General features: G+C 46.4%; 1 protein-coding gene across 2 annotated transcripts in view; it reads left to right on the top strand.

The window, feature by feature from the left end:
* Window positions 1–18169, top strand: part of Kank4 (KN motif and ankyrin repeat domains 4) — a 96098-nt gene that overhangs the window by 39235 nt on the left and 38694 nt on the right. Inside the window, exons 2-6 of one of the 2 annotated variants that reach the window (XM_045149720.1) lie at window positions 33–117; window positions 9544–11418; window positions 12584–12695; window positions 15516–15734; window positions 16986–17073. In XM_045149720.1, the coding sequence (XP_045005655.1) occupies window positions 93–117; window positions 9544–11418; window positions 12584–12695; window positions 15516–15734; window positions 16986–17073 (2319 nt within the window). In that variant the 5' untranslated portion in view covers window positions 33–92. Of the gene's footprint in view, window positions 1–32; window positions 118–203; window positions 241–9543; window positions 11419–12583; window positions 12696–15515; window positions 15735–16985; window positions 17074–18169 lie in introns of those variants that run through there. The other variant, XM_045149719.1, reaches the window with a different exon arrangement.

The following is an 18169-nucleotide window of genomic DNA, read 5'->3' as shown; positions in this document are numbered from 1 at the left end:
ATGAGACTCCATTTCTCTCTCCTTTCTTTCAGAACTCACCAGAACTGCATAGACTCAGTGGATGAAGAGTGCCTGAGAAGGCTGAGGGCTGCATGTCTACAATGGAGAAGACTGGTGGTAGGCAGGATGCTCTCTAGTCCTTAGTTTAAGGGGTACTTGATTTAGAAAGGGATGCTTACCATAAACCCGGAACAGCTTTGGAGATGCCTATGGGAGACATGGCCCAAACAGCAGTGCTGGGTGAGAGATCCAAACATGTGCTTCAAGTGTAAACTACAGAAGATAGAGAATGAAAAATGAAGTCTCACAAAATATAAAACATGGGACATGTATATTTTCAAGAACAGTTGCTCATCCAATCACAGAAAAAGAAACAGAGTTTTCCTCCTTATCCTATAATGAGGAAGGTGACAAAGGTCCCATAGATGCAAAAGTCAAAATTTATGTTTTTAAATAATTTCAGTTTATTTTGTGTTTTTTTATTAATTAATTAATTAATTAATTTTACAAAGGTTATAGTCTTATATTTCCCTTCCCCCAGACCCACTTTCCCTGAGGGTTCTCCTCACTGGGGTTATTGGTATTCAGTATGAGGTTATGAAAGCCAAAATTTTTGTGCCTTAAATGGCATTTATTATTGCTGAAAAGATTATACAAGTTATCAGCATTCAAGCTGGCTTGGCTGGTCTTTCCTGCACTCATTCATGTGATCTTCAGGGTGGCTTGGCTTGGACTGGGTGGTTTAGAATGAGCTTTGTCTGGTGGGCCACCAGTAATGACACGGCCATGTGTATAGGTGGGGCATGTCCTCATATCATAGCAGAACAGCAAGAACAGGCAAATCCCAATGAGCAACTGGTACATACATTTCTGTCTGTGCCATGCTTGCTGCTGCCCGTGAGGCCAGTCCATGGTAGTGGTAGGAGATTATAAGGGGTGGTGTAATACTGAGTCTGTTGTTCCAAGCTGCCTTTCATATCTTATCTATTAATGGACATTAATATGATCTCTGAGGACTGGTAGAAAATTAAGATAGTACAAGTAAAATTGTTGAGTGATAGCTGTAACACAGAGAATGCCTCCCATGAGAAGTGTGCTGCATGTCATGATCTAGACCTCAGTCTCCTGACTTCCAATGAAATGCTTTTCCAGATCACTCAGCGTCAGGAAGCAGGAGAGCCTTAGTTCTCTTGGCATCACATGGCCATTCCTGGTGCTGGACCTAAGGACCTTCCTGTCTCTTGATTTTTTTTTCAGATGCATTTCCATATATTTCAAGAGCCTGCTATTCTTAGAAAGCTACTTTTATGTGCCTCCCTGAACGAGGCCCTGCAGAGTCCCAGCTAATCCCCCACTGCTGGGGGCCTGTCATCCTGCCAGCTCTCCTCACTGGCCCCTGCTCAGCATCTTCAATATCTCTGCTTTCCTCATGGCTGATCACCCACAATAGCTCAAGACAGGCAAAGCATCTCATAGAGTGAAGGCAGAGCAGGGAAAAGCTTACCTTGCTATCTTAGTCTCTTTTGAAGAAATTCATTCAATACCCATTCTTCCCAGCTTTGTTTTTAGTCACTTTCTTTTTAATTCATATTTCCCCCTTTTTTTTCTGAAACCAACTGTAGACAGTTGTTCTGATGACCTCTGATGGACTAATTTACCTGCCGTGCTTCACTGTGCCTTTGAGGTGACAGTTGGTATGTGTGTTAGGCTAATGGCTGTGTTTGTAGATCAGTTTCAAAAGCTGTTGTTGTCAGCCCCACACTGCTGGGGTGAACATCCAAACCAGACACAGTTTATGGGAGGAAAGGATTGATTTCAAGCTTACAGATCCAGGGAAGCTCCATCAAATGGCAGAAACAGCTGGCTCCCATTCATAAATCCAAGCAGAGAGACACCACCAGCAGCCAGCACCACAAACAAGCACAGCCAGAGCTCGAAACCTCCCTGCACACCATTAGTCTGGATTCAGATCCACACCAGTGATGTGCCCCCAGCCAGGTGGCTGGAGACCCTAGTTACAAGCTTTAATAAAATATGTGAGTCTGTGGGGAACATACATTTAAAGAACCACAAAAGCCTACCAATCAACTATGCTTTCAGAGCAAGGGAATTCCCAGTAGCTCTGGATCTCCTGTAACTTGTGTTTTGCTTCTGCCCTGTTGTAGTTACCTTCTAATTGCTAGGACAAAACACCAGACCAGGGCTGGAGAGATGGCGTAGCGGTTAAGCGCTTGCCTGAGCAGCCTAAGGACCCCGGTTCGAGGCTCGGTTCCCCAGGTCCCATGTTAGCCAGATATACAAGGGGGCGCACGCGTCTGGAGTTCGTTTGCAGAGGCTGGAAGCCCTGGCGCACCCATTCTCTCTCTCTCCCTCTATCTGCCTTTCTCTCTGTGTCTGTCGCTCTCAAATAAATAAATAAAAAAAAATTATAAAAAAAAAATTAGGTATAAAACACCAGACCAAAATCAGCTGGTGGAAGGAATGGGTTGATTTGGGCTTACAGTCTAAGGGGAAGCTTTGGGGTGGTAGGAAAAAGGACAGTAGAATAGCAGGGCATGGTGGCACATACCTTGAATCCCAGCCCTCAAGAGGCAGAGGTATCACTGTGAGTTTGAGGCCACCCTAAGACTCCATAGTGAATTCCAGGTCAGCCTGAGCTAGAGTGAGACCCTACCTCGGGGATGGGGGGCAGGAAAGTCAGTAGAACAAAGACTGGACATCACCATCTGCCACAGCCTATGGAAAATAGCAGCAAGAGAGTGAGCTGAGCTCTGGCAAGGGGGGAGCTGGTCAATAACACCCCAAAGCCCACCCCTAGGGACACACCTTTACCAGCCAGGCTTCACCTCCCAAATGTCCATAAACTGGGGATCAAACATTTAAAACACATGAGTTTATGAGGGGCGTCTAATTTAAGTCACCACATGCCCCGACTCATTTTTCTGTATTTTTGTTATTGTTTGTTTGTTTTGACACTACTACCCCTTCAAGACTGTGTTCCTTACAGAATTCGATATTTCAGGGAGAGAGTCCATGGTCAATCCATTCCTGTCCCATCAGAAGTTACCCTTCTCTGTCTGGAGCATCCTCACTGAGTAGTCACTCTGTGCATGTTCTCTAATAATCACAATCACTCCAAAAGGTAGGTGTCATTATCTCCACCTTACAGATGGAGAGACTGAGGCATACTTTGCCCAGAGACACTCAGGTAGGAGTTTGGTTTACCTGATCTGAATTTTATTTTGAACAGAGACCATTCTAATTATTATCTTGGCCCAACACCTGGAATTCTGAGCTCCTGCATACCTGTCACCAAGTAGAACTCACAAGAGGAGAGATCTCCCCACAGAAAGGCCAAAGCTCCAGCAAGGTCCAACATTCCTTTTGTCCTGGGAGAAAAATAGGAGTGTAGAGGGTGGCAGGCTGGCCACATGATAGATTATTCTCCCCCCCCACCTCTGTGTGTCTGTGTGTGTGCGCGTGTGTGTTTCATCCTTGAGAACTTCTCAGTCTCAGGCATATTTAGTTTCCATTGGCTCCCAGGTAAAAGATTTTACTTTTCTAAAATTTTTTCTTAGAATATAATTTGGGACTTGAGAGATGACTATTTTTGCCTATTTGCATTTGCCTGCAAAGCCAAAGGACCCCAGTTTGACTCACCAGGACCCACGTAGGCCAGATGCACAAGGGGGCACAAGCCTCTGGAGTTTGTTTGCAGGGCTGGAGACCCTGGCATGCCCTCTCTCTCTCTCTCTCTCTCTCTCTCTCTCTCAAATAAATAAACAAAATAAAATATACATATATTAAATATATATATACTGGGCTGGAGAGATGGCTTAGCTGTTAAGCGCTTGCCTGTGAAGCCTAAGGACCCCAGTTCGAGGCTCGGTTCCCCAGGTCCCACGTTAGCCAGATGCACAAGGGGGCGCACGCATCTGGAGTTCGTTTGCAGAGGCTGGAAGCCCTGGCGCGCCCATTCTCTCTCTCCCCCACTATCTGTCTTTCTCTCTGTGTCTGTCACTCTCAAATAAATAAATAAAAATTTTAAATATATATATACTTTGTCTGGACACATCATGTGTTGGTACCATCATTTACCTCCTCTCTGCCTCAGTGAGGTTGCTGATATTCCTCATGGGGTTGTGGGTTATGCATTATAAGCACAGTGGTTAGTGGGGTGTGGGAAATGCCTCTAGATATGTGCTCCTATGACTCTTACAATCTTTCCACCCTCTTTTGTAAAATTCCTTGAGCCATGGTGGGTGTATTTTATGTCTACTTCAGTGTTAAGCTCTCACGTGCTTCTGGATCCCTGCTTTGGTAAGTGTTGAGTATCCTCAGCATCTGACTCCTTCAGCGTGGTGCTGATTGTCAGGCTCACCATGGAAGCAGCGCTCTTGCTCATCTCCCCAATTCCTCTGTGGTTTCACCTGGGCCCTGGCTGAAGTGTGAGGGATGGTTTTCTCCTTGGATCTTGCTGCCTTTTGATATCACCCCAGGAGCTGAAGCATGGTAAGAAGGCCACCATCTTGACTGGAAATCAAGATCTTACTTTTGGATCCACTGCTCCTTACTTGATGCTGTCAGGAACTTGTGCTCTGGTCCCACTCCCAGAATCCACTGGGGAAATCAGCACATTGCTACTGAGTAGAGGCAGTGCGTGGATAAACGATGCAGCCTCTCTCCAAGAGATGGATGTGCTTCTGGGCCATAGATCTCTGTACTTAACTTTAGACAAATACCTCCTCTTTGTTCTATACTCTAATTCAAGAGGTTTCTCAGTGGGTCCGTGGGCTTAAGAGTATAGCTGAGTGGAACTTAGACAACTAATAGAGAACAGCAACAGAGACTGCTCTCATTTACTGGAATTGCCTCCTTGGGACCAGGGAGCAGAGCAAGAAAATAATCTGTGTAGACAGATAAGGTCTGATGTGGAGATCTCGGGGTACCAACACACATTTAATCCTGGTCCCCCTGAAGCCTAGGGAGCTTCAGTAGAAGCACTGGGAGCTGACAGGAACCATCATGTGAATGAGCACAGCTCATCCTAACCTGCTGGGGTGGGACCATTGTCCTAGGCCCACAGCTCTACTTGGCATCCACTTCCCAGTGATGGCTGATGGCACACAGGCTCCAGTGTGTCCATGTTCAGGTTCAGTCTCCTTGTGTCTAGCTGGCTTTGTCCTGCTCTCTGGAGATTACTGCACATCCCTAGGCACAGAGAGTCATTGGGCAGGCATGTGATTTACTGAAAGAAGGGTAGCCGGGCACATAGCTTCAGGTTGTCATCGCCCCCCAGTGCCCCAGCTACCACATTATTTGTACCATTAAGACCATCCCTTTCCCTCTCCTTAACCATATCAGATGTTCTTTTTGAGCTGGACAAGGTTTTGCACACCTATAATCCAAATACTCCAGAGACTGAGGTAGGAGGATTGAGAGTTCAGGGTCAGCCTGGGCTACATAGTGAAACCCTCTCAAAACAAACAAAAATATTTGACCAAGTCACTCCCTTGTCAGTGACCAATTTTTTCTTGCAGTTACCTTCTTGCTGCTAGGACAGAATACCTAACCAGAGGCAGCTGATGGGAGGAAAGGATTTACTTTGGCTTGTAGTGTCAAGAGAAAGAATCATGATGGCAGGGGAAAGCATGGTATGAGCAAAGGCTGGACATCACCTCTGTCACAGCAGGTGGAAAACAATAGCAGTAAAATGAACCAAGCTCTGGCAAAAGGGAGCTGGCTATAACACCCTTAAGCCCACCCCCCAAAAACACACTTTCTCCAGCAAGGCTCCATCTTCCAAAATTGCCACTAAGCATTCAAAGCACATGAGTTTATTGGGGGGAGGTGTCTGATTCAAACTACCACATTCCACCTCTGGTCCCCATAGACTCATGATCTCTTATAAAGAAAAAGACATACAGTGCAACTTTAAAAGTTCCCATAGTTTTTATCAATCCAAACACTATTCAGACATCCTCATAGTCCAAGGTCTGTCTTTTTAACTCTAAGCCTGTAAAACCAAAACACAAGTACACATAAAGACATGGGATAAAGATTCACACTGCAAAATATGGCATTGGATGTCACAAGAAAAGACTGAACCCATGTAAGATCTAAAAACAAGCAAGGCAAATATCAAATCCTGCAGTTCTGTGTCCATCTGGGACACATAAAGAAGTCTTTGGGGTTACAATTCTGCTCCTTCAACTAAGCTGCTTAAAGCTAGGGAATAGTCCATCCCAAGCCAGCAGCTCTCCTTGGAAGCCATCCCATAGTCCTGACATCTCCAAAATCGTGGAGTCACCACTGTAACCCATGATTCCTTCTCATGGCTCCATCATGTGTTCATGTAGGAACTCCAACAATTCTGCCTCGCCCAGTAGCTATTTCCAAAAAACACATTGCAAATCCAATGACCCCCCTCTTTCCTGTATTTGTTATACTTCCATAATACCAGATAGGCTATCAAATTTATTAATCCAGGAGGGAATAAAGCTGACTTTGAAAAGCAGGAAAAGTCCTTCAGCTTTCTTCCTATAGTCACAATGCAAAACCTCTGGCTCAGTCTCAATGGTGGTAGTAATCTCTCAAGCAATTACAACTAAAATTGGTTGCTATTTCCTGCCAGAAACTTACATTTCTGTCTGTGGCATATCCTTCTGCTCTATATTCTGCCAAGTGCATCAGTCCATTACTTTAAAAAATATTTTTTCTTTTATTTATTTGAGAAAGAGAGAGATAGAGGCAGAGAGAGAGAATAGACACAACAGGGCCTTCAGCCACTGCAAATGACCTCCAGATTCATGTACCCCTTTGTGCACATGTGTAACATTGTACACTTGCATCATTGTGTACCTGGCTTACATGGGACCTGGAGATTCAAGCATGAGCTTTCAGGCTTCACAGGCAAGCACCTTAACTGCTAAGCCATATCTCCAGCCCAGTCCATCACTTTTAAATTCAACTTTGCTTAAATTCTCAGGACATGGAAAGAGCACAACTAGCCTCTCACGCAAACTGCCTTTAACCTAGTTCTTGCAAAGTTCTCTTTCCCCTCAAATGCCAAGCCTCACAGTCCATAGTTCTTTTTGCATTTAGGTCTCTTAACTCTCATCAGAATGATCCATCAGAACTCTGCTTCAAGGAATCTCTTAGGCCAAGGTTTCAAATCCTTCTATATTCCTTCCACAAAGCAGTTCCAAAAGATCAAAAGCTACACTTCCAGGTTTCTAGAAGTAACACCTCCATTCCTCTGGTACCAATTTTCTGTTGCAGCTGCCTTCACATTGCTGGGATAAAGCACCAAACCAAAAGAAGGTGATGGGAGGAAAGGCTTTACTTTGGCTTACAGTCTCAAGGGGAAGCTTTATGATGTCAGGGAAAAGTGTGGTAGAGCAGAGGCTGGACAGCACTCCTTGGGACAGCAGGTAGAAAACAGCAGCAGGAGAGTGATTTCCACTACCTCGAGTAATCTCAGCACTTGCTGATGTGCATAAAAGTTGCTCTATGACCCAGGTCTTGCTTACCTTTCCCACTTTTTCTCTCTGTACTTCTCATTCTTCTATACCACACTTTCAGTTGTGGCCATATCAGCCATATTTACAGACCCCCTCACACACAGTGTAATGTTACATCTTCATGTTTTTGGCCCATTCTCTAACATCTACCTAGGGAACATCTGTCCTGGCTACCTGCTGCTGCATAGTGAACCACTCCGAACCTTGGTGGTTTGCTACAGTAACTGATTATTGATGTGGCTTCAGCTGACTGGTACTCATGTGTGGTTCTTCTAATAGTTGAAGTCAGAAACTTTCTGGTCACCTTTATACTCATGCCTAACATCTGGGCCAAGAAGGCTAGAAGAGCTAAAGACTGTCCAGATGCCTCTCTCTCTCTCTCTCCCTCTTCCTGTCTTCCATCCTTATTCCCCTCCTCTCCTTCTTTCTCCACATGGCATTTTTCTAGGGCAATTTAGGCTTCCTCACATCATGACAGTCTCAGAGAAACTGGATTTCTTACTTAGTAGCTAGGTTTCCCACCACAAATGTATTCTAAGATACCCGAGTAGAAATGCCAGTGTTCTTATTACCTCATTTTAGAATTGTTTCAGCATCATTTCTGCCATGTTATTTTGGTCCAAGCAGGTCACAGACCAGCTCAGATTCAAAGATGTGCAGAAATAGACCCTACCTCTCCATGTAGGATTAATATGGTATCTAATGAGGGCAGGAGTTGATAGAAACAAACTTCTGCAATGTCTTTTATCCTCTTGCCCTGGCAAATTTCTGTGTTCATTTAGCACTAGTCCTATGTCACATTTGTGAAGTCTTCCCTCGCTTAGCAGGCAAAATTGCCCTCCATGTCCAAGAAAAAAAATTTCTCTGGAGAAACTGGAACAATAAGAAAGAAAACTGTACCTTGAGCATTTATCTAGCTACCTCTATCATATTGCATTGTGTTTCATGGTCCCTCTCTACTTGATCTTAAATCATTTAACAGCAGGAGCTGTCCCTAACTTACCTCTGATTCCTTGGGATGTAGCTTAGCAGCTGACACATAGATGCTCAATAAGAGCAGCTGAGGTAAGTGAATTGAACTGCTGCCACTTTATACAGTGCTCAGTCTCGGTTCTCTATCTGGGGCTTCTACAAAGACAGTGACTGTTACATTGAACATGTGTAGAATGGCCATCATGCTTTAGGCATTGCACTCAGCCCATTGTATCCACTACTGGTTAATTCAGCCTCACAAAAATCTTTTCTTACCTGTTCTTAGTCCCACTGTGTACATGATGAGACTAAGTTAGTTCCCCAAGGCCACAGAACCTAAGTATGGCCGAGTTCCAGAGCCTATATTCATTCTGTTCTCCTGGTTTTCTCCACCATGTCACTCACACATTACACACTCTGGCTTTCCTGAAATGCCATGGAGCCACACCTCTAGGAACATGTATGTCTGTGTCCTTTTTGACCTTCATTGACTCTCCTCCCTCGGTCTCCTTCAGGCCCTGGGAGTGTGCTATTTCCTTACTTGGTGGGCTCTTTTGAAGGAGGAATTCATGTTTGTTAAGCCCTAAGCAGTTTCAGGGGAGGAAGAATATTGACTGTGCATGATCACTCATTCCAGTTCTCTCTGATCTTCACGTGCCCAGAGCTCGGGCCTCTGAGGAGCTTAAATGATGTAGAAGGTATAACTCATCAATGCCTCCAGCTTTTGGAAGATCTACTAGTACCTGGTTTAGGCATGCTAGTTTTTTTTCTACTACTTGGACAATTGTGTACCTCATCTTTCAGACTCTCCCATATCCACAATTGCCAACTAACACCCTGCTTTGGCAAATTGTTGGACTTCAGTTTGGCAGTTATATAATCTTCAAGCTAGAAAAATAGGATGAGACAGTTTTGTTTTCCTGGGCAGTAGGTAGATTTCATGTCCTAGCACAACCACAGAGTATGTGGACACCTCGACATCACTTATTTCGAGCTCAGGGCATCGTTTTAACTTAATGCTTCTTTCTGTGTGGTTTATGTCTCCCAGCCAAGGACCAGCCTGCTCAAGGGGATGAAGAGAAAGACTCTCCAAAGAGCCACCCTTACTCTGTGGAGACCCCCTATGGCTTTCACTTGGACCTGGACTTCCTAAAGTATGTGGATGACATTGAGAAGGGAAATACCATCAAAAGGATTCCTATCCACAGAAGGGCCAAGCAAGCCAAGTTTAGCACTTTGCCTCGAAATTTCAGCCTTCCCGACAGTGGGGCTCGCCTTCGTGCCACTCTTCCCCAGCAAAACTGGTCTCCCATGCTGCTGAGGAAGATGTCCTTGGGGACACAGGATCAAACCCAGTCACTGCCACTAACTGATGATTCTCTACAGGCCTCTGTGGGGGGCAGTGAGTTGAACTGCCACAGGAGGGCCCTGTTGGCGGAGGCCACCAGGCAGCTGGAGGCTGGTGCCTCTGAGGATGCTGAGCTGACAGGTGGGAGAGGGCGGCCCCAGCTTCTGAGAGCGTCCAGCATGCCAGCCACACTGCTGCAAAACCGGGCCTCCGAGGAGGCCAACCTGAGCACTGGCTTTGGTCAACCTTTTACCCTCCCTCCACTCCAGGGCGAAGGCACTATTAGCGATGGCACTTTTGGTCCTGCAGAAGGATTCGCAAGTTTCCACAGCTCCAGCCCACAAGCATCCTCCCATCCAACAGGCAGGGAGCTGGGAGACCTGGGGCTGGTCTGGGAGGGGGCTGAGCCTGCAGAGGGTGAGGTAAAGGCTCTAAACCATCAGTCTCAGCCAGGCCCTCCCTCCTTATCCCAGAATGCACCTGGGGTTCTAAAGGATGTGGAGGACCAACATCACCCCAGAGAGGCAGAAGTGGTGTTCACACCAGGCTCCTCGACACCCAGCCCACCTCCTCTGCCATCACCCATCCCTGAAAATGAGCTCCTCCTGGAAGAAATTGAGCTCAACATCAGCGAGATCCCACCCCCACCACCCATAGAGGTGGATGTGAGAAGCATTGGCATTTGTGTAACAGAAGAAAGCCTGGGCTTGTCTGGGACAGAAGCTGATGGGATTTCCAGCCTAAAGCAGCAGGTCTCTGCCCTTGAGAGCAAGTTGTCAGAAAGAACAGCAGAACTGGCTCAGGTCAGAGCTGCCTTCCAGCAACAGGAAAAGGAGATGAAGGTTAGGGAACAGATGATTCAAGAGTTGGAGTGCACTGTAGCCCAGTTAGAAGAAAAGCTTGACCAGGAGCATGCCAGAGAGGCCCAGGGCCAGGCTGACGCCATGGTGAACACCGACCCTCTTCATGAACTCTTAACCCGGGAATCATATGACAAGAGTGTTGAGGTCAACCTCCTAAGCATCACAGATTCTGAATGCTGGGGGTCTAGGGCAGAAGAGAATGGCTTCCCATGGACAAAAGATAGTCATACCAAAGGGAATCAGAGAGCAACACAGCATGTGCTGCCACCTCAGCTGTCACTGCCAAAGGGACCCGAGCAGGTCCTCACCTCGTCCTTATGCAGCTGCCTCTCCATGGAACTCAGGATTGAAGAAGAGGGCCCTGAGCAAGAGAGTGGCTGTCCTTGGAGCAGTGACAGGGAGACTGCCCCAGCTGTCAGGGAAGAGGGCAGTTCAGAACTCCCAGGAGAGGACCACCCAGGAAGGCCCCTAAGATCCTCCACAGATGCCACAATTGGGCAGTATGTGAAGACGATCCAGGAACTTCTACAGGAGCAATGGGGCTGCCTGGAGCATGGGTACCCAGAGCTGGCCAGTGCCATCAAGCAGCCTGCCTCCAAGCTCAGCAGCATCCAGAGCCAGCTGCTCAGCTCCCTCAACCTGCTGATGTCTGCATACTCTGCCCAGGCCCCAGGCCCAAAAGAGCCTACCCCCCAGCCCTCCGCCCCACCGGGTAAATACTGATGCCCACAACAGGGAAACTGCTCCTGTATACAACCTGGAGAGACAGGCCATATAGTTGCATGAGTGCTTTGTTTTGAAGAGTTTAGCACCTCAAGGGACCCATGGGAATAAAAACCGATCTATGGAGGCCAGTACCACTACTCTTGTCCTTATCGTAGGGTTGGGTTGTATCGCTAGCAAGTGCCAGGGAGGGAAAGCTATTTGTCAGGCCATGAGCCTTAAGCATTTCACCACTGAGTCTGTCCAGAGGTAACCTAACCTCGTTTGCATTATGTAAAGATTATGTCTCTGCCAAGGGTGGCACTGCCTATGTGCTGCTCTTCCTGGGCCTCCCTTTGGGCTTTGAAATTCCTGCCTTCGTCTCTGGCTTTCTCACATTGGATGTTTCTCTAGCCTGAATCTAAATGAACATTATATCGAGATCGGGAATATTTTGGAGGTGTGGGAGGAAGGAAGGGAGGAAGGAGAGATGCTCACATCCAGAAGCCAATCCTTGGCTGAGGAGTGATGACTAACAAGTCATACACTCTTCACTCCTGAGCAGCATGGACCCACATGGTGCTCCCGCATATAAATTGGCTTCCTACTACAGGTCTTAAGTTGGCCACTTTCTCATTTTGGTACTAGCTCTACTCATGCCTTTTGGGAAATGTCTCCTCTGCCATTGAGCACAGCACAAGATTTGTGACCTTGTTCAGATTTCTGTCATGAGCCCAGTTCCATTAATAGACCCATATCACAAGTGGTAACTTGCACATTAGTTAGGAAGGATTCCTGAAGTGTTCTTGAGCAGAGACAAGTGCTAGACCAAAGTCCAAACACCCGAATTCTCCTGTCCTGTCATTCCCTGAGCAAGTCTGAGTCTCAAATTTCCCAGCTGTAAGGTAGAAATAACAAGGGCACACGATTCTCTGTGAGAGTGCTCCAGTACCTCTGCTCTGTCCTCCACACACAGAAGGACATCACTAACTGGTACAGTTCTACCAACACTGACCAAAAGTGCCCCTAGCTAGAGCCCTAAAAAGTTTAGTCTGTATTCTCTGGCCCCATATTCCTTTCTCCATCTTCCTATGCCTGCAACCTGCACACCTTAAAGCAAGAGTCCTGGTTTGGCTGCTTAGATCATTCTAACCTGTGATGTTGTGTCTGCCTAGAGCTCTCCCCGTCGACCAGCCTTAAATCCATAATGAAAAAGAAAGAATATGGCTTCCGTGCAGGAGGTAATGGGACCAAAAAGAACCTTCAGTTTGTTGGGGTTAACGGTGGGTAAGCATCGCTTGTGAAGCCCAGACTGCCTTTCCTGCTGCCTCTCCCACTCTGGTCCTTAAGGATCTTTTCCTGGTTTTCATTTCTCTGCAAGCAATCAAACTCCATGGCCCTTTAAAACTCTGTGTTGGGTTTACACAGGTTTCCTTGCCAACTGTGTTGGTGGGCTACTGAAACCTTAGCTTTTAATATGGCTTTGGTCTCCCCCATGGCCAAGAATCCAGGTGGCTTCTGGGAGTTTGGGTAGGGGAGGGATGCCTGGGCCATTTGAGGAAGACCGCTCAAACCACAACACTGAACCTAGTACAAGCTAAGTTGATTTGTAGACTTTATGCTAGCAAGACCTCTACCACTGAGCTATATCCCAGCCCAATCCATTTAATTTTTTCTTCCTTTAGCTTAACTACAAATCAAACTAAACAAGTCTGTTGATATAGAATATGAACCAAACCTTCTCTGGTGTAAAGAACTAAGCCTTGGGTTTAGAATACAGTCATGAATGACCCAGCAGAAGAAATGTATTCTGAGCAATGCACAGTTGGGGATTTTGTCAGTGTGTGACTATCACAGTACCACACAAACTAAGACATATATGATATCCATAAACATTTAATCTCCACTGGAGTATACACAGTCCATCAGTCGATGCATTGCTCAGTCACACATGCCTGTTTCTTAAGTCAATTATTTGATAAGCATTTATTAAATGTCAGCAGTGTACTAGGCAGTAGGGATAAAGTTTAGTAAATCCTGGTCCCTACCATTAGCTCCCATATGAATCAAGGACAAAGAGAAGGTGCTGCTTGGATGAGGTAAGCTCCCTTGGGCAAGGAAGTGCACCATGCTGCTCAGCCTGGGTTGGGGCCTGGCACAGCCAGAGGCAAGTCCAGCAGGCTACATAAAAGTAGGAGGCCCTACTAAGGTGAGTCACCCAAAGGAGAAGCCACGAGAGTCATACAAGGTGATGTTGCTACATGTTCTGTAAACATACATAATGTGAGAAATGATGAATGGGGTGTCATGAGAAACATGCTGTATGTCCCCCATATTCTATGGAGAAACCATTTTGTTTGTCTTTCACCAACTCACATACAGAGGAGTTTAATTAGCCTAACCTCAAAGCCTATTATAGTTCACCTACTCTCAGGTATAAATGATCCCACAGCCCCTCTGTTCTAGGAGTCGGATATAGTTCACATTCCCCCCATCTGAAATACCCTCCTCACAGTCCCTTAGGACCTGGAAGGACCCTGATGTGTTGGCTGCCTGGTCACTCCATCTCCTACCTTCCCTGGTCTCCAAAGTGCTGCCCACTGGCCATTCTCAAGGCTGTGGCATTTGCCTGCTCCACCAAGAGTAGCCTCTCTAGAAGGTCCTCAGTATTTGGAGCACTAGCATGTTGCAGCACCAGAAACACAGAACTTGTAAAAATCCTCATCTTCACCCTGAAGCTTCTGGTGCAGCGAACTTGGGGCCCAAGCAACATACTGGAAATGCTAACCACCCCATGGGCTCTAACATGTAGCCAAAGCTAAAAGAATACATATGTAGTAGTATATGTATTAAAAATTTTTTATTTACTTATTTTGAGATAGTGTTTTACGTAGCACAGGCTGGTCACAAACTCTGCCCTCTGGCCTCAGCCCATTAAGTGCTGGGATGACACATGTCTAGCTAGAACCTGTGTTCTAATTGAAATAACTATTCCTTCCATCACTCCTACCCATGGCTTCTTTATTTTGCTCATTGCTATCATCACTGTCTAAATACAACGTCTGCTTACATGTTTATTTTCCGCCTCTACAAGTATATAAGCACCCTTAAGGCAGGGACTTTGTTATATAACATTTAAAATGCTGTCTAGCATTTGTCAGGTGCTCAGTAAATTTCTGCTGGTGGATGCATGAACTTCCAGGGAGTTTCTAAGATGAGCACTGGTTGCTAAATGTACTGTGTCTACTGATCTCTTAATCACAAAGAAAAAAGGTTGTTCCTAGCACTGTAGAGGAAGAAACGTCTGGGTTTAAGCAAAACAGAAGGTTAGTGTATCAGGGAGCACAATAGCCGCTGGTCACCTGTGTCTACGTCTAGTGTCTTCTAAATCCAAACCTTCAGACTGGCATCTTCTCTCAGGGTCTCCTGTGGAACATCATCAGAGGAATGAGGAGATCTCCCAAGGACTTGACCCATGGTCTCCGATGTGACTCTTCAATAGAGTCCCTTATAGATTAACATAAGAATTGCTACCAGGAGGTGGGGCCATGTGTCAAGTGGCCTGTGCCCTTACTTACTTTTCCAAGCAGTAGTTCAAACAGTATACAGCTGAGACAGCAGATGCTATGTTTGGGGAGCAGGTGTGGAGGAGTAAACCACACCTGCCGTTTGCAAACCAGGCTACAGCAGGGACTGAAGGAATCTCCTAGCCACCCAGGAGCTGAAGATCTAGTAGACAGTGCAGGAGCTCAGGTGGAGGATGTTAGGCCCCCTCTGGACCTAACGTTAGGATTCCAGAAACAAGTGCTTCAGTGATACCTTGCCTGAATCAGTTCAACACGCCACCCAGTTAGAGGAAGGTCACCCGTGCATTCTCCCCAAGCGCCCTCCGCCACTCCTACTCCCGCCACTGGTATCAGAACCAGGCCTGCTTCCCTGACCCCAGGATCCGTGGGAGTCCCTCGAGCTATGTTGCTCTGAGGGCAAGCTCAGCCTACACAAGTACAGATGGGAGGATGTGACCTGAGGGCCACTTCATTCTCACTGGTATTGCTGTGGGGCCTGGTCAGGAAAGATGGACCAAGTGACCTTTGTCTCTCTCCCTAGCTATGAGACCACCTCTAGTGAGGAGACCAGTGGGGAGGACAGCTCCCCGGAGGACTTGTCTGACAGTGAAGTTGAGAAGAAATGTGACGGCCCAAAATCCAGGCAGGACCAGGAAATTGACCCCAGCTGTAAGGCTGGGCATGGAGTCCCCAAAGACACCCAGAACAAAGGCCAGGAAATGGAGCCTGTGGAAGAAGTTTCCCATCCCAAGGCTGAGAGGTGAGTCAGATGGGTATAAATAGGGCACCTCTTCCTGCTAAGAGTAGCAAGGGCACATGGTCCTCCTGCCACCCTGTCACTGGCTCATGTGCACTTACTTACCCATCCATTCAGCAATGCTTGTTGAGTTTCTGTGCTATGCCAGCCCCTGTGTGCTGGGTAAACAAAACAAATGTGACTTTTCCTTCATGGAATAGACTATCGTAGCCAGCACTTGGCAAAACCAACCTCTTACTGGAATTGGGACTATGATAAGCTTTACAAGTATTATTTTCTAGGATCCTTTGAACAGTCTGCAAGGGAGAAGTCCCTGTAACCTGCACTTCCCAGTGTGGCAACAACGGTGTGGGGTGGGTAAGGCCGCAGCAGAGCAGGGACTTGGGCCCGGGGACTCTGTCAGCACAGATGGGGTAACACAGCATGACAAGAACAGCACTGCCCTCGCAACCAGACGTGCCTTCATTGGCAAGGTCTTTAAGATAGGACCACCTCATTTTTCCTCATCTGCAAAATAAGGATAATAGCAGCTACATAGGTTTGAGCTGAGGATTGTAAGAGAAATTGGAATGAAATGTCCAACCAAGGCCTGCTGCAGAGTTGGCGTTCACTACAGTAAAAAGTGGGCCAGTCAGGACCATTGTCATGACCTTTGCCATGCCAGCCTGCGTCGGGTGGGGGGTGAGGGAACAAAGGAGAGAGGTGGTTGTCAAGGAGGCCACAGGCTGCTCCCTCACAGCAACCCAGGAAGATTGATGTTGAGTGAAGCCTCTGTGTGACCACACTGTGAAGCATCCTACTGAGACATCGGTGCTGAGAGTCCACTCTTACAGTAATGCGGACGAGGGTTGTCACTGTGACATCCCACCCTCGTTGCTTCAGTATTTGTGGTGTTCTTCATGGAGGGATGGCCTGAAGAACTTTTCTGGTATGGGCTGGGTTCTTTGTATTTTTCTTTCAATCTATCCAGAAGATGTTTGGTCCACTCAGCAAGACAGCTCTCTCCTTCCCAGCTGCCCAGCACATGCCTGCTTAACATGTTCCTGCCCCTGTCAAAAGGAGCATGAAAGGAAAGCATGGCCTTCCAGAGAGTTCAGATGCCAATCTGTCAGGACTATGGCCACTCATACTTCTGAGGAATGCCCCTTATTCTGGGGTTGTTGCCGCCTAGTTTGGATATTTTTTGAGCTGCTAAGAAGTCTTTTCTGTCAACATGAAGAAAGGTTATATAAGTATCTTATGTGTCTTCTTTAGATACAAACCCTCAGAAGAATTTCTGGATGCATGCCAGGCATTGAGCCAACATCTGCCAGAAACTGAGACCACCACCGACCAGCTCCTGGTACTCTGATTTTTCATTATCACATAGAGATTTCCAGTGGTGTGACTTTGGTCCCTTTCTTGAGGTAGCAGCATGGGTGTGCACACAGGTGTCCCTGTCATTCTGGGCATCCTGTGATTTATCGATCCAATGATACCAACCAAGGAGACAGGTTGCTCTTGGTTGTGGAAGGATTAATACACACCAGAAAGCAGGCAGGGGCTCAAAGGCATTTACCTAGGGTCATCAGGAGCCATACCCTAAGTGTCTGCCATCAAACTCACTTGTGGCTTAGGCTTAAAAGTGTCCTGAAACTGGATAGAACTGTGGGTGAAGTGAGAAGAGCATGTGGAATGGGGTCATGAGTTTGATTCCCAGGACCTCTTCTATAAGGCCAGTTAGTTCAATAATCAGGGCCTGGTGTCTTCATCAAAAGATGACAGTGGTGAATAGTATGTCCCTCTCACCCCAAGCCCTGACATTTAATTCGACAAGACTGCTGCTTTTTCCCCCTTAAAGTGTATTGATGAGTCAAGAGATCAAAAATAAGGAAATACATCCATTTGCTCCTTCCCACCTCCGTGTTCCCTGGAGATTTGAACCTGTAATGGTTCGGTTCTATTTTTGATCAAGAGCTGCTGGCCTGAGCCAGAAGACAGCTGTCAGCCCCAGCGTGGAACAGCCTGTAAGCACTTTTAAACTCATCTTGCTTCCTCTGCAGAAGAGCCCTCAGAGTATAAATGATCGATTCAGCAGTGTTTATTACTCACCCAAACCATTTGTGTTATTTTATCTTAGCTGATTTGGCAAATAAATGTTTCCAAACTGTTAAAGAACCAATATGTGAGGTAAATTTTGATGAAAACTCCTTTTACTTAAATAAATTATAGAATTAAATTTTGTCTTAGCTATTTGTTTGTTTAATTTCATTTTGAGACAGGATCTCATGTAGCCCAGATTAATCACAAACTCTTTTTTTAATATTTTATTTTTATTTATTTATTTATTGGACAGAGAGAAAGAGGGAGAAAGAGAGGGAGAGAGACAGAGAGAGAGAGAGAGAATGGGTGCATCAGTGCTCCAGCTACTGCAAAGGAACTCCAGATGTGTGTGGCCC

Source organism: Jaculus jaculus, chromosome 5, assembly GCF_020740685.1.
Source record: "Jaculus jaculus isolate mJacJac1 chromosome 5, mJacJac1.mat.Y.cur, whole genome shotgun sequence".
Classification (NCBI taxonomy): Eukaryota; Metazoa; Chordata; class Mammalia; order Rodentia; family Dipodidae; genus Jaculus; species Jaculus jaculus.
Note: the sequence above shows the minus strand (reverse complement) of the source record. Positions and strands in the feature narration are given on the sequence as shown.